General features: G+C 40.7%; 1 protein-coding gene across 1 annotated transcript; it reads left to right on the top strand.

Annotated features, from left to right (window-relative positions):
* Window positions 1–1,019: 1,019 nt before the first annotated feature.
* On the top strand, window positions 1,020–12,621 carry pdk4 (pyruvate dehydrogenase kinase, isozyme 4). Its single transcript, XM_062529162.1, has 11 exons — window positions 1,020–1,627; window positions 1,984–2,125; window positions 4,760–4,831; window positions 6,008–6,192; window positions 6,351–6,440; window positions 6,899–6,976; window positions 8,198–8,274; window positions 8,577–8,675; window positions 9,007–9,117; window positions 9,471–9,584; window positions 9,890–12,621. Exons 1-11 carry the CDS (start codon window positions 1,513–1,515, stop codon window positions 10,031–10,033), a joined length of 1,227 nt encoding a protein of 408 aa, XP_062385146.1. The 5' UTR covers window positions 1,020–1,512; the 3' UTR covers window positions 10,034–12,621.
* Window positions 12,622–15,133: the final 2,512 nt, after the last annotated feature.

The following is a 15,133-nucleotide window of genomic DNA, read 5'->3' as shown; positions in this document are numbered from 1 at the left end:
GAAAATAGTTTAGGGTGCCACTCATGGCTTGCATATTCCCCCTGGATCCCACACTGTTAGGATAGGTTTGTTTACAAAGCGCCCCCCCATTAGAATGTTTGATCCGTTTGACATAATTTATGAGGCAAGTGCCATCAAAGTGTTCGGAACAGCATGGCATGCAAGTGGTTAGTTTCTTTCTCACTTTCTATTGAATAATTTATGGGGGGGGTTTAATGCTTGATCAATCTCAGGCTTCAACACTGTTATGGGTGAAGCTCATAAGGAAAGGTTTTACCAAAATGTTTGTATAGCTAGGAAGTATAACCATATCTAAATTGATATCTAAATTGGTTTATTCAATGTGGCAAATGCACAAAATGCTAATGCTTGTAGGCTTTAGGAAGTTGCTGATATAAAAACTAAAAATGTTGCCTCGTATAAAAACAACAGAACTGGCAAAATTAAGTTGCAAGAGAGTCAACAGAGTCTGTTTGAAAAATGCAACAATTGCAGCCCTTTTTCACTTGAAAATGTATAGGCTTTCTTACTTTAGTAGCCTAAATAATAGGCCAGGGGTTTGCCAACAGATGGATGAAAAGATACAGTAGGCTTAAAAACCATGGTGCACTATAAAACGTGACCTATAGAGGGAAGCAAGTTACCAGGGTAGGATATGACCTAGGCTACTACTGTACAATAGCTGAAGTGTTAACCTGATCATTCCTGTCACTGTTTCAATCCAGTAGGCCCTCTGAGCCAAAATGTCAAGTCACCTAGAGGTCAGAAATCAAGTTGTGTTGTGTCACCAGTATTGCCTACACAATGGTGTCTCATTGGTATGTTTAATTGCCATCAGAATCAGTTGTATCTGAGTTGGACAAAAACAAGACCTGACCGTACCTGAAAATGTGTTGATGTTTAGGTTGTTGTTGTTTTACTGTTGTGTTTCATTTTATCTACACTTCCGAGACCCTCCTCCACGACCTGTGCTCTATATTTGTTCTGCGCATGTGCACAAAAAATAACAGACATTTTGCTATAGGTTGTGTGGGGTGAACATAGTGAATCCAATTAGCATACGCGAGTTTAGATGTATTTGGTCGCTGACACCCCTTTAAAGATATTTAGCAAAACAAGACGGAGCGTAGGCTAGTTCCTGTGAATAGCGCAAGGCATGACACCTTCCTGCCGGTAGCTTCGCTCCGTGCAAGTCAATTGACCAAAGCGAATGTCACACTGGACTCAATAAGAAAAACAACCGTGGACCAGGGGAGCAAGGGATTTTGTCAATGGACGGGACATAGCAGTACTGTATGAGAATAAGCTTATCAACTGCTGCGGGGATGTCGATTTTCAGATGAAGAATTATTGTAACGTGATGGTATTTTTCCCCCTGGCAAAACCATTGATCATAGGCTAGCCTACTCTTTTTTTCCTTTCCTCAAGAGCAAATTTGATTGCAACAACAGAAGATCTGTCACCAGATTCAAGGTTATTTAGAAGTTACCGTCAGAATAACGCAGAGTCAAAATGAAGTTTGCACAACTTTTGCTGAACAGCGCAAAGTCTAACATACCAAAACAAGTGGATCGCTTTTCCAAGTTTTCACCTTCACCGTTATCGATGAAGCAGTTCATCGACTTCGGTAAGTTTAAGTCTCCTGCTGCTGCAACATGTCATTTAGGCTAGTAGCCTAATCTTTGTTGACGCTGTTTCTTCTTACACCCTCACTGTTTCTGACATGTAGGCTATCTTTCATGTGGTACATGATGACATACGTGGCCACTCTTCCAACTTGTGATCGCCTCAATCTTCTCCCAAAACACGTGTACTAATGAAAATGATTTTACTAATGAAAGTGGCATGTAACACGCACACGTAGCCTAATTGAAGATACCCTTGTCTTGGTAGTCAAATATGGACAACAGATTCATGTCGGTAGCGCAGTATGGCATGGCAGCATTGTTTATTGAGAATCGCTGTGCTTTCTGTGCCTTGCAGGGTCTGCCAACGCCTGCGAGAAGACTTCGTTTATGTTTTTGCGTCAGGAGCTTCCTGTCAGACTAGCAAATATCATGAAAGAGATAGACTTCCTCCCAGACAAGCTACTTCACACTCCATCCTTACAACTGCTCCAGAGCTGGTTAGTGTTGTTGACCACCATTTTTCTTCCCCCTCATGTAATTTCTGTACGGTATGTTCCCTGCCTTACACATGCCTCAAAAGGGTCAAATGTTTGCACCTTGCCAAGTGTATTTTCACGTGACTGTTCTGCAGGATATTAAGAATCAAGAACCTTCCCTTCAAACATTCCCAATGTTTCTAAGTGTTGTAATGATGTAATGCTTATTGGTTATTGAACATTAATGACAGTGACCACCAATATCATTTCAGTGCTGTTTAAACACTATGGGATGTTATACACATGGGGCAAATAAGGCACACATACATTCCTCATACAGAATTCTATCATACGTTCTATGATTTTCTATTTATTCTGTCTGTGCAATAGCCTGCCCATTAGTCTGGGTAAAAGAATCAAACTGAGGAATGTTATCAACTAAGGCACGGGATCACTATCTCATTGTATCACAAACTAGACTAAATCATCTCTTAAATGAAATGACCTGATGGCCTTCATAGTTTTCATGTAGCATCCGGCCAAAGTGAAGAAGAGAAACAAGAAAATTACAGTATGTGGATGAATGAATCTAGCTCAGACGTCAGAGTGGTTTGGCACACTTGTAGGTCAGAAGTTTAAAGAGTCTTGCATAACAGTGTGTGAATCTTAGCCTGCGGAGTGACAAAAAGCAATCTTTGTGTCATCCTAGCAGGACAATGTGGACACCTTGTCAACAACTAAGACAGTTCTGTACAGTTTGACCTTTGAACCCTTGAGTGAACGAGAGCCCCTCCTTACTAGTTTATAACACCGAGTAATCACTCAGCCTGTTCCTATCAAACACCATGGATAAATATAGCCAGAAGGCACAAGCACTTGTCTTTCTCTTGATATGTACTGTTGGAATAAACATTTGAGACGGAGATAAGATTTTGTTTTGTAACATACACTTTGTAGCCATGTATTGATTTATCATTCATCGTACTGAGTTCAGTAGTTACTTGTTTGGGAACGTTTTCATTTATTTAAATTGTACGTTTGACATCCTTCTCATGTTTTTCTGATAGAGAGAGACAGAGAAAGAGAGAGAGAAAAATAAAGAGAGAGAGAGAGTGATAGAGAAAGAGTGTATTACATCCAAAGCTCACAGGTTTACAGTTCCTGGAAGCATATCCTCCACATACTGTATCTGTATGAATCAGATGAATTCACAATCAAGCAACTGTAGGGGAAAGTTTAACTTCTCTCAGCCGACTCTCACTAACATGGCTGGGTCTCAAGGTCAGGTCAGCCGTATTAAATAACTGCACTTAACAACCTCTTGCCTCATATCTTCCAATCACATTGTAGCAGGTACTCTACCAAGCTCTGTCAGTGACAACAGACATACACTTAAAATATCTTAGCTAGTTAAGAAAATGTTTTGATTAGTCCCAATGTGAAAAATATGTTTTGTTGTTATTGTTTGTGGTTTTTGTAATTCATGGGCACTAATATTGACAAAAATTTAGTTTTTACATCTATCTGGATGAGCATGGTCTTCAAGGGAAAGGAGTCATGCTGTTTGGATTTTATACTGTATGCCCAACCGGGCTTGGCAGCTGTGATGAGCTATGAAAGGCAACTGAGCTAAAAATGACTTTTCCAGCTTTCTCAAAGGAATCATTCTAAGGCACCTAGTAATAATAAATAAGTATTTCTTGTCTTAATTAGTTCCATATTGCAAATTATCACTGAACAAACAACAAAAAATCACAGTTATGTTAGCGTTGTCAGAAGTGGGATGCCTGATGCCTGAAGACAATTACCCAAACAAGTTTGCCAGAACAGATTTCAGCCTCCATAATAGGGTGTCTTCTGCCAATATGTCCACAGCAGAACCTGTTTTTGTCAAATGTACAAATACAAATTTACAACTATATTTGTTACAGTATGTGGGGTAGACAGTCCTTCTATCTTCACACTCCAATAGATTGTTCTCTGTGACATCTAAAAAACACTTCGGAATGATTGGAAAACATAATGTCAATGTATCGATCCAGTCTTTCAGACAGTGTGTTGAATGCACATTTGAAATAGTAATACATCATTAATAAATGACTGATGCAGTATCACATTGTTCATCCTCCCATAAAGGAATGCTCTACTACAGTCTGCAAGTGATGTATGTCTCGCTTCATGCTGACATGTACGATTCAGCTTCTGCAATAGAGGGTTGCATAATATAAGCACTGCCCTTTTGACTGTCTCACAAACGAGTCTGCGTTCCTTGTGGGCACCCTGATTAATGACACTTTCACAATGATGACCTCTGCTCTTGTTTTGTGGTTGAGTCGTTGCCCAATGTTGCCTGTTCAAACACTGCCCTGGCATCCCAGTTTACGCCGTTTATGTAATTCTGTGTCATGAAGCCGCAGTGTGAACTCTCAGCTTCTATTGGGCCGGGCTTCTATTTTAGTGACCTGGCTGGGTTTCAGGCTGACTACAGCCTAGAAAAAGGTACTGTTGTTTTGATGGAGGCTAATTGTGTTGTTGACATAATCTTGTGGAAAAATCTACAAAAAGTTCAGAGCGTTAGTGAGGATTTGTTTCTGCTTTGTTGTTGTGCATAGCAGACTATTTCACTGATGGCCGTATGTTTGTTTTTTTCTACAGGTATGCACAGAGTCTCATGGAATTAGTGGATTTTCTAGAAAAAGATCCTGACGACAAAAATATCTTAAAAAAGTGAGTACGGTATCACCATGGCAGCTCACCACTCATTGGTGGCAGTGCATCAGCTCAGCTAGTGTGTATAGTCAAAACACAGTCCATACAGACAGAAAGGTGAACAAAGAATTGAGAAAAACAAAAACACTTTAAAATGCTACCTTTAAATGATGCAATCTGTGCAGTGTGATTATACTGCACATTCACTGGGATGGGGGTGTTAAGACTTTTTCCTCGGATCCACTTGTCGACCGTCTGAAAGTCCTGGATGGAGGAGCAGTAGTGAAAGTAGCAGCACTCTTATGATACTTTGTGGATTGCTGCTGCATTCTTTTACCCTTGTGAATTCACAGTCAGCACAATGTACCATGAGCAAGTCCTTACTACATACAGTACCATGTGTTTGTGTCCAGGTGGTTATTGTTTGCATCCACCGTTATTAAGATGGACCATTGAGATATCCAATGGCAGGCATTCCTAGTCAGTTGTTCGTTAGAACTGATAAGCCAATGACCCGTGACAGTCAGATGACTGACAGGGGGTTCTTAAAGGGACAGTACGTCTGACTTCATGGTGTTATAATATATTCTGTTAATATCTGCATATACCTATATTATTCTTACTACTGTAATTTCCAGACTATTAGCTGCGGCTTATACATTGATTTTGCAAAATTTCTTCAGCTATGAGGGTAATACAGGGGGGCATTTAATATGATGTTAATATGGTTTTGTTTCTTTTAACTTGCATAAAACACTGTCCTGCGGCTAATACACAATGCGGCTTACAGTATATGCGGGAAATTACTGTACTCGTGCAATGTTACTGCTACTACATTGCATATATACTGTATCTGTATATGCTGTTCATACATTGTTTATACTACATGGCCATATTTATTTCTGCTTTTATAAGGTAACTGCTATTATACGGCACATATTTCATTTATATTAATGTAAACCAACTGTACACTACTGTCTATGCTGCACTGCATTTCTTGTCTTATGCACCACCTGTTTACAGTATATTCTTTTCTTTGTGTATCACGTTGCACTTTCTGCTTTTGCACCTCTGGTCATATGCAGACTGCCTTTTGTTGTCGTTGTACTTGCACAATGACAGTAAAGTTGAATCCATACTGATCTAATGAATAAATGACAGCCTGAGACAATATTGTTTATTACGTCGTCACAGGTTCACAGAGACCCTTGTCAATGTGCGAAATCGCCACAACAACGTTGTGCCCACCATGGCCCAGGGAGTGCTGGAGTACAAAGAGGCCTTTGGTGTCGACCCGGTGACCAATCAGAATGTCCAGTACTTCCTGGACCGCTTCTACATGAGTCGTATCTCCACCCGCATGATCATGAACCAACACAGTGAGTTTTCTGTACTCCGTGCTCATTATGCATGCTACATGCAGTCCCACTCCTCACAAAGAGAGAGGAATATGCATTCATTGAGTCCTCATGGATTGGATATGTAGAGTATACATGGATTGAATCTGTATGTTGTTTTGTTTTTTTGTTGTCAACAGCACTAATATTTGATGGAAGCGCCAACCCAGCCCACCCTAAACATATAGGCTGCATTGATCCCAACTGCGACGTGGTGGAGGTAGTAAAAGGTACAGATAATGTGAAGATAATGACGTTATAAGCTGGTTTCTGGTAGATAAGATATTGGCTAAAGGTTATATTGTGTGTTTGAAGGCAGCAATGCAATGATGGCTGTTTGCAAGTCATTTAACACAAGCCTCTGAAATTAGAGCAGAAGTTGACATTAAATTCTAGCACACATAGACAACTCACCCCAACAGGCCGTCCTCTGTACATTCATGTTTACTTCATCAGGTTTTCTACTTGTGAGTCCAGGTATTTCACATGAAAACTGTGATGTGTTATGAAAAGAGATGTGTTTGTTTGTGTGTGTCAGGTCTTGTGAGCAGTTGGTTTAGGCCACCCGTAGAATAACTCACCTGTGTGTGTGTGTGTGTGTGTGTGTGTGTGTGTGTGTGTGTGTGTGTGTGTGTGTGTGTGTGTGTGTGCGTTTGTCTGTCCTGTGTGTTTGTCCTGCTGCCACCAGATGCCTTTGAGACGTCCAAGATGCTGTGTGAACAATACTACCTGACCTCCCCCGAAATGGAGATCAAGCAAGTGAACTGTGAGAGACTCTTCTCAGTCTAAGCTTTCAGTTCAGTCTGTCTATGTATGCTGTGTGCATGGTGAGTTTGGAGCTGTCGGACCAGATTACCGTTAACGCATCGCACACTGACTGTTCTCTGCCCTTGTTTACACTACTTGCTGTACGTAGAGAGGTGCTTTCATATCGGGCATGTTTACCTTGTGCATGTTTGTGGAGTGGATCATGGGTGCTGGGAAACCCCATACTTATTTCGTCAATGCAGACCCGACCCAGACACGTTTTGCATGGTGCGCGCGGGTAAAGAGATACTCATACTTTGGCCGTGGGCGTAGGAGAATGCCACAATTCACATGGGCATGGAATCCGACCGTGCGCAGCACTTGAGGCCTGCAATTATGTTGGTTTATCCAACTGTACTGTAAATGGGCTTGTTCACTTTCAGCCTGAGTTGAGCTGTCAGTCGTCGCTCCGTTCTCACAGTACGTCTTAAATTTAAAGTTTCAGCGTTTGGTTGGCTACTTTTGCAAAGAGGAATGCTGTGGCCCAAAACAATCTACAGTACTGCCGGCAGCATTATTTCTGGAGTGATTTGTGCCTGTAATGTGCAATTACTGCATCTGGCAACTCTCTCACTTGCATCAAAGCAATACAGAGAGTGCGATTAACTCCTTGATGTGTGTGGGTTTGTAAGGTTTCGGGCGTTTCACAACAGTCTTGTATTCCCGGGTTTCAGACTTGCTGACATGTTGATATGTTGGTTGTTTACATATGGCATGTAAATAAACAGTAGTAACCTCCCTTACATTGTTGCATGAAGTTTGGACCTGGTCATTGCTTTGATTGTGTTTTTGTAACTGTGCTGCAGTAAGGTATTCTAGATATACATTCAGAATTAAATTGAATGTGTACTATGCTGTACTGTAGGTTGAGGACGCACCTTTTGTCAGACGCTAGAGTTACTACGATGTCTGTGTTTTCACGTCTGTAATGTGGGCATGAAGCTTTCTCGATTTGCGAGAGTGTTGCACAGTTGCTGCACAGAACTACTAATAACTTGGCAGACACAAGCCCTGATCGATGCGAGGTAAACAGCTTACCTCAGACACTCGATGGAAGGTTCTGTGCCTTTATACAAACACTGCACATGCCAAAGGCCCTATATTTGCTGCTGCTATCCCCTTATCTTATTTGTGGAATTGATTCGATTTTAAAAGCTGTTTTTTTTCCCTTTTGTTGCAGCTAAAGACCCTGACTCGCCCCTACACATCGTCTACGTCCCCTCCCATCTATACCACATGCTGTTTGAGCTCTTTAAGGTACAGTGTGGTACAGTCTGTGGTTAAATCAAAGCCAAGTTCTGTTTTGTTTTTTTTACCTACATGTACAGTAGAACAGGGTGACTCATACCAAACAATACTCTCTATGATCTGTGACTGATTTATGTTTTTTATCAGGCCTACGGCTTATTATACATCATGTTTATCTGCTTGCACTCTCCGTTAAACCTGAGCAGGGATTGATTTGCACCATAAATCTAAGAGCTAGACGTCGGCCATCTTTGAGAAATGATTCCGTGTTATCAGTTGTTTTCAGCTTTTTTGAATGCCTTCCTCTACAGAATGCCATGAGAGCCACGGTGGAGACCCATGAAGACAGTATAACTATCCCACCCGTTAAGGTCAGAGTGTCACTGGGCACTGAAGACCTGACCATAAAAGTGAGTTATCCACTTGTGCTGGTTCTACAATGAAGGCTGTGTTCACTTAATGTGATTCTGCTTCATAAATATGTATAATGATTTATAAGTTGTTGTAGTAATGTAGGTAATGTTGTAATGAAGTAATGTTATGTCTTCCAGTAGTGGTAACTATGTTGTCATTCACACACATGCATTATGTTATGCCTATAACATCTTTAATGAATGCATTTTTAGTACTGAAACAGCTCCTGTTTCCTGTTCCTGTGCAGGAATTCAAATGATTTAAATGATCCCCTTAGGATGTGTGAGGACCATAAATGTTGACCCCATGTGGTGTGTTTTGTTCTAGATGTCAGACAGAGGCGGTGGCGTTCCTCTGAGGAAGATTGAGCGCCTCTTCAGCTACATGTATTCCACGGCCCCTGCCCCTGAGTTAGACAATGCGCGCAATGCTCCTTTGGTAATCCTTATGGCTACATTCTTCCTGCAATTCCACCTAGTCTGTGTGTTTTCAAAAATGTATCTATAAAAGGGTAAGCTTTTTGTTTAACACGTAGATCATTTTTAAAATAACGGAATGGAATAATGGAAGAATTACATCAAAATTGTGTTTTCATTTGGCAGCCGGGTCAAGTCAATTGTTATTGCACTGTGCCCCAGCACTGAAAACTGTTAATGTGAGCCAAGATATTTAACAATGTTTAACAACCAGTTAGAAGAAGTAAAGCGTTTTGTAAATGAGCTGCTTTACAGAGGACATGGTGAGGACAGTTAGCCATTCACTCATCCAGGGTCTCTGCTGTTCTTCTGCAGGCCGGCTTCGGTTACGGCCTTCCCATTTCACGTCTGTACGCCAAGTACTTCCAGGGCGATCTTCAGCTCTACTCTATGGAAGGCTATGGAACATCTGCTGTCATCTACCTGAAGGTAGCACCTTTTTTAGATTTATATTTCACGCTGAGTTACATGTAGATATCTTTTACTTTTATATGACTAACTTCGTCTTTAGCAATGCAAGGTCTGAACCATCTGTGGATCAAGTTGAGAAAGCTTATTTAAAGGTTTTTGCTTAATTTAGGAATCGCATCATTCACATGCTCTACTGTATGTGTTTAATCTAATCCTGGATAAGGGTTTAATGAATCCATGTGACCTTCCACTGAGAGGGAGAAAGAGAGTTTTGTCTGATCTGAAAATAAAATGCGACGTTGCTCTCTGTGTTTGATTTCAAGGCCTTATCCACCGAGTCTGTTGAAAGGCTTCCCGTCTTCAACAAGTCTGCGCTAAGGCATTACCAGACGAGCATAGAGGCCGATGACTGGTGCATCCCCAGCAAGGAGCCCAAGAAGATGGGGAAGTATGAGTTCAGCGTGTAAAATCAGACAAGATGATCGTGAACGATGACTCGAGAGAGCAAGAGAATGGATTCACTCCTGTTTCACTCCAAGCTGAGGACCTAACCAAGCTTTTGGCTTGGATGCTGTGTAATAAGGACATTGCTTTCTCGCCATAGAAGTCTTCTGTATGACCCATTGTGCGAGAATAGCGCATGTATTATTATTGGTGTGGCAAGATGTAGTTTTGACAGGTGACATACAGTATTCATGTCACAATCATCAGAAAATGGGGCATTTGGAGATTTTAGGAGACACATTTTTTTTTTATTATTATTATTTTAACCTTTCAATTTATTTCTAACTAGCATTGTACTGTAGCTCTGACTAACAACTCATTTTAACACTATATTTGCCAACAGAAGTCAGAAAATAAGTTTTTGTCTTATAAGACACAAGTCTACATGTAGCCTCAGTCATTTCAACTACTTGAGAACCCGTCGTTTCAATGCAAAGAGGAATCACTGGATTTTACAGCAGTGGTATTTGTTTTTTGTCGCAGTGAATTTCATCGTTGTACTGCATAATACAACCTGTCACTGTGAGGATAGTTTTGGTGCTGGTCACATTGAAGAAACCTTTATGTCTTCTTTTTTGTCTAAAATGGACTGACTATAGCAAGCCTGTACATGCATTTTACTTCTGAAATGCCCCTAATCAAACTAACGAATCCGAAAGGAGTTTTGAAGATAGACCTCAACATGACTGAGGAAAGCTCCGTTTGGGAGATTCATATGCATTATCGTAATTCACATCGAGAAGTGTGTAAGATATTGTGCCATTGACACTAGCATCAGTTGTAAATGGATTACAGTTTATAGAGAAATCATAAGGCAATGTTTTGTTAAAGTGAGTGAGTGATAGAGAGAGAGAGAGCGAGAGAGAGAGAGGTGGTGGTATACAGTAGGTAGTGTCTCATTTATTTATCGATACATTTTATAATTGTACAAAAAGGCCATATGAGAAGTTTAAATGACCTACTTCAATTAGAAAATACTCAAAAGAGAGCCAGTATAGAATTTTCAAATTCTGATCATGACCATGGTCAGACCATGACTCATATAAAATGTTTTTGTTGTTATAACAAAACCTTAGCTTTTTAATGAAATGTTCATCTATTTTCAGAATATATAACCAGCAAAAACACAACTTACTGTATGTGCATGTATTAGTGGTAGAAGCTTGAAAGCTTGCATTGACATCTGGGCATAAAGGGATTGATATGTTTTAAATTGGAATAAATTCAGGGGTTCTGAAAATTACAAAATACCTTTAGTATTTCTGTATGGACCCACCGGCGACCATATGTATTTCCAAGACACTCCATTTTGTAGTTATTTAATTTGGCACTTTAAATTATTTGCATCAGAGGTTTTTGGAATGTGAAGGTATCAAGTTACACGAAATGACACTTTTTGATAAAAACTACAATTGCAATATCTGCCAGATCTGTTAATCAGATGCAGCTAATTACCACTAGTCAGAGATTAGAAAACAAACCTCCAGACCAGTCTCCTGCTCTGCGTCACCTGCTTTTTTGTGTTTGGCTGACACCTAGGAGGTCCCTGATTGCTGAGTTGGAGAGATCATTCTACCCATTGTTCAATGACTTTGGTATAGAGAAGCCTATGGGATCATAAATTCAGATTAACTAAAGAAAAAAAGAAAAAATAAACAATTACACACTGTACCTTTAAGATCCAAAAGGCTAGTGTGTATTTATCTTGTTGCCAAGAGAAGTGCCAAACACCAGCATCATGTAGCCCATAATATAAGTCTTTTAGAGTCTGTCAATATGTGTGAACTTTGACCAGAAGATTGTTTGTTTTCCCTCTTGGCTGGCGACGTGATTCCCGTGCCAGGGTGTGAACATGTCGGCTAAGGACAGTTCTTCATTTGCCAATCTCGCCAGAGCAATAAGAATCAAATGGATTTTAGCCCATGCCAACACAATGCAAACAATGACCTGCTATTCTGTTTTGTTCTGTGTGGGGGGACCTTGGTTAAGTTAAGTTGAGGTATCCGTGTGAACATATCAGCTGTGTATTGATTGCTGCAGGCTTTCTACTGTACATCAGTGGGGGCTTCCAATGAGTTGCACACAGAGCAATGTGTGGGCCTTAAGCAACTGTTTTGGTGAAAAAACTATGCTGTAGTGTAGTGTGAGACTTTGAGACTAACTGCTCTGCTTATACTCTTTAGCTTTGTGTTAAGTTTGTGCTTTTTAAAATGAAAAGCCAATGTTGAGAGAGGATGAGCATGGTAACTAATTGCCATTGTTTCGTTTTTATCTTTTCCATTATATTATAATAATTGATAATGGTTTATTCCTCTATTTTGTATGGTCTCAGGTTCTAGAGGGTTAGCCATCTTTGCTGCACTTCTGTTATTTTTGTATCACTCTGATGATTGCTGTGCCTATGTGCTTGTATGTACTGTACTGTACTGTACTGTACATGCGCCTGGTCAAAAGAATGAAACGGTTGACTTTCACTCAGTATTCCTCAAGGGAATTGCAGAACTGCTGGTTTCGAGTGACTCCTCATTAAACTTCAGCTTATTGAAGCCTGTCTGTTGGTTTGTCTCCATTGATTGGACTTCATCAAAACAAACACATCTGATATAATTCACTCATCGTTCACTTCAGTCATGTTTTTGTTTGGGCTTTTTGGCCTAACTAGGACACGCCCCATGTGTTTGGGTCTTCTTATGCTTTCAGTTAGACAGTAAATATCATGATGGACATTTCTTTCAATGAGCGTGCTACATGATAATGCACTTTTCATTTCATTGTTTTCACATGGTGTGGTCATGGAAGACATGCCCGTTTCTAATGGTCATCCAGGAATAGTGAGGATCAGTGATGATGTGTTGCATTTTGTGTCCTTTACCATATCACTGCACAGGAGTAGCATCTACTGTATCTCAATTTTGAATAAAAAAGGAGGAGAAACACTGATCTGTGTCTCTTTTCTATCTAGCATGAAGCCAAAACAATTGAATACAGATGCTATCTCAGGATTGGGTCGGGGGCTGCTTTGATCTGAATAACGCAACTGCAATGCAAGGAACACAGTGTTCCCTAAAAAGTTGTGTTCCTGAAAACCTCACAGAGTTTCAGCTTAAAACTCTTGTTTGTATCATTTTCGGAGACACCCTTCTGGCATCTATTTGCAAAGTGGGCCCTGCAACTGGATTGTTTCAGTGTGTAATTTGCTCCCATTGCTGTTGAGGGTCCCCCCCCCCCCCCCTTAAGAGCTGGGTGACCTCTTGCTTTGTTTTCAGCGAGCAGGCGAGAGCTGTTTCTGGCTACGTGTCAACGTCTATTCTTGGCCAGTGGCCAGCCATGGCCGGAACACACAGTTCTGCCGCTCTATCGTTTGTCTGGTGCTCTACTGCGCGGGGAACATCAAGTCCACACACACACACACACACACACACACACACACATTGACACCTGAGCCCAGCACTTGCAAAACACTTCTCTATTTTAAGGTCTTTGAGCACGGGCTGACTTGTCACTCATCCTTACAATGTCCCACACTTTTTATATATTTCCAAGGCTGTTTCCAATGGAGTATCCCAGGCCTATACTGTAGTTTTCCAGCTATAGATAGCACATCTGTGTTTTCTAGCACAGTGCCCAAAAAAGACACACACACACACACACACACACACACACACCCCTTCCCCAGGTATTTTTTTATATACAGTATTTTATTGCTTTAATAGATGGATTATTTGACAATTTAATGTGTATAATAATTTACAAAACTCCCCTCTTTAATGTCAAAGTGAAAGCATTTCTGCAAAGCAATGCTAATTAATTAAAGATATAAGATGCTAAATAAGCAATGGCATCACCCGCCCATAAGTGACTGACCTAAATCAACAGTCGTCCAGCCCATTGGTGCTAATAGTCTCCCAATTAGAGAAATGGAGATACCGTGCAGTGAGTGTGTATACAGTAGTATAGACATATAAAGACACCTACGGAAGGTCCAGTCACTGGTCGATCAGTATTCCTGGCTATAATTCCACCATGAAGACAAAATGATACTCCAAACAACTCAAAGAAAGGGTTATTGAAAAGCAAAAGTGAGGGGGGTGGATACGAAAAAGATTTCAAGTCAGGGGTGGACTGGCCATCTGGCATACCTTGCACTTTCCCGGTGGCCGCGGTGCTATTTGGGCCGATAGTCCCGAGTCCAACACTCTTTTTTTTTAATCTATATGTTATTGTTTCTGACCGGCCTATAAGCCAGACAGTTGATCAGTTGATGGCCCGATTGACATTGGGCTGGCCCAAGCACATCGTAGAGCACCAACCCACAGTTGTATACACATTCAAAAGACTGAAAATGTTCGCGTTATAGCAAATAAGGTGGGCCGGTCTGGTCCAAAATGCCAGGGCCTATTTTTTGTCCCAGTCCGCCCCTGCTGAACATTCCCTGGAAAGACTTACTCTCCCAAAGACAATGAACCGAAGTGTATAGCAAGAACTACTGTATACAGAAATGGTTTAAAGACAACAAGGTGAAAGTTCTGGAGTCAAAGCCCAGATCTCAATCCAAAAGAAAAGCTGTGGCTGGACTTTAAAAGGGCTGTTCACACCCGATCCCCTTCCAACCTGGCAGAGCTTGAGCAGTTTTGTGAAGAAAAATGCAAGCCTAATTAAGACCTGAGGGGATGAATATTTATGCGATTGCTTATTTTTCAATAGACTAATATTACTTTGTAGAAGTCTTTTTCACTTTGAGATTAAAGAGGGGATTTTTTGAGAACTATTGTAAAAAAGGCCAAGTTAAATTGATCAAGATTCTATTCATAAAAACAGTAAAAGTGGAAATATCCAAGGGTGGTGAATAGTTTTTTGAAGGCACTGTACAGTACAGTATGTCTATCTTCTTGTTATCTTGAAAGACAAAGATGAATGTTAAGACAGAGCACAGACTTAATTCCCATCAATACACACACATTCTCATCGAGTATGAATGTGTGGCTTCTCTTGCTTCCAAAGCTTTTTAGTGGTAAGTTATGTGTCGGTGGTTTCGGCTCCTTGCCAGCGGTAGAGATGAGTGG

The sequence above is a fragment of the Sardina pilchardus genome, chromosome 24 (genome assembly GCF_963854185.1).
Source record: "Sardina pilchardus chromosome 24, fSarPil1.1, whole genome shotgun sequence".
Lineage (NCBI taxonomy): Eukaryota > Metazoa > Chordata > Actinopteri > Clupeiformes > Clupeidae > Sardina > Sardina pilchardus.
Note: the sequence above shows the minus strand (reverse complement) of the source record. Positions and strands in the feature narration are given on the sequence as shown.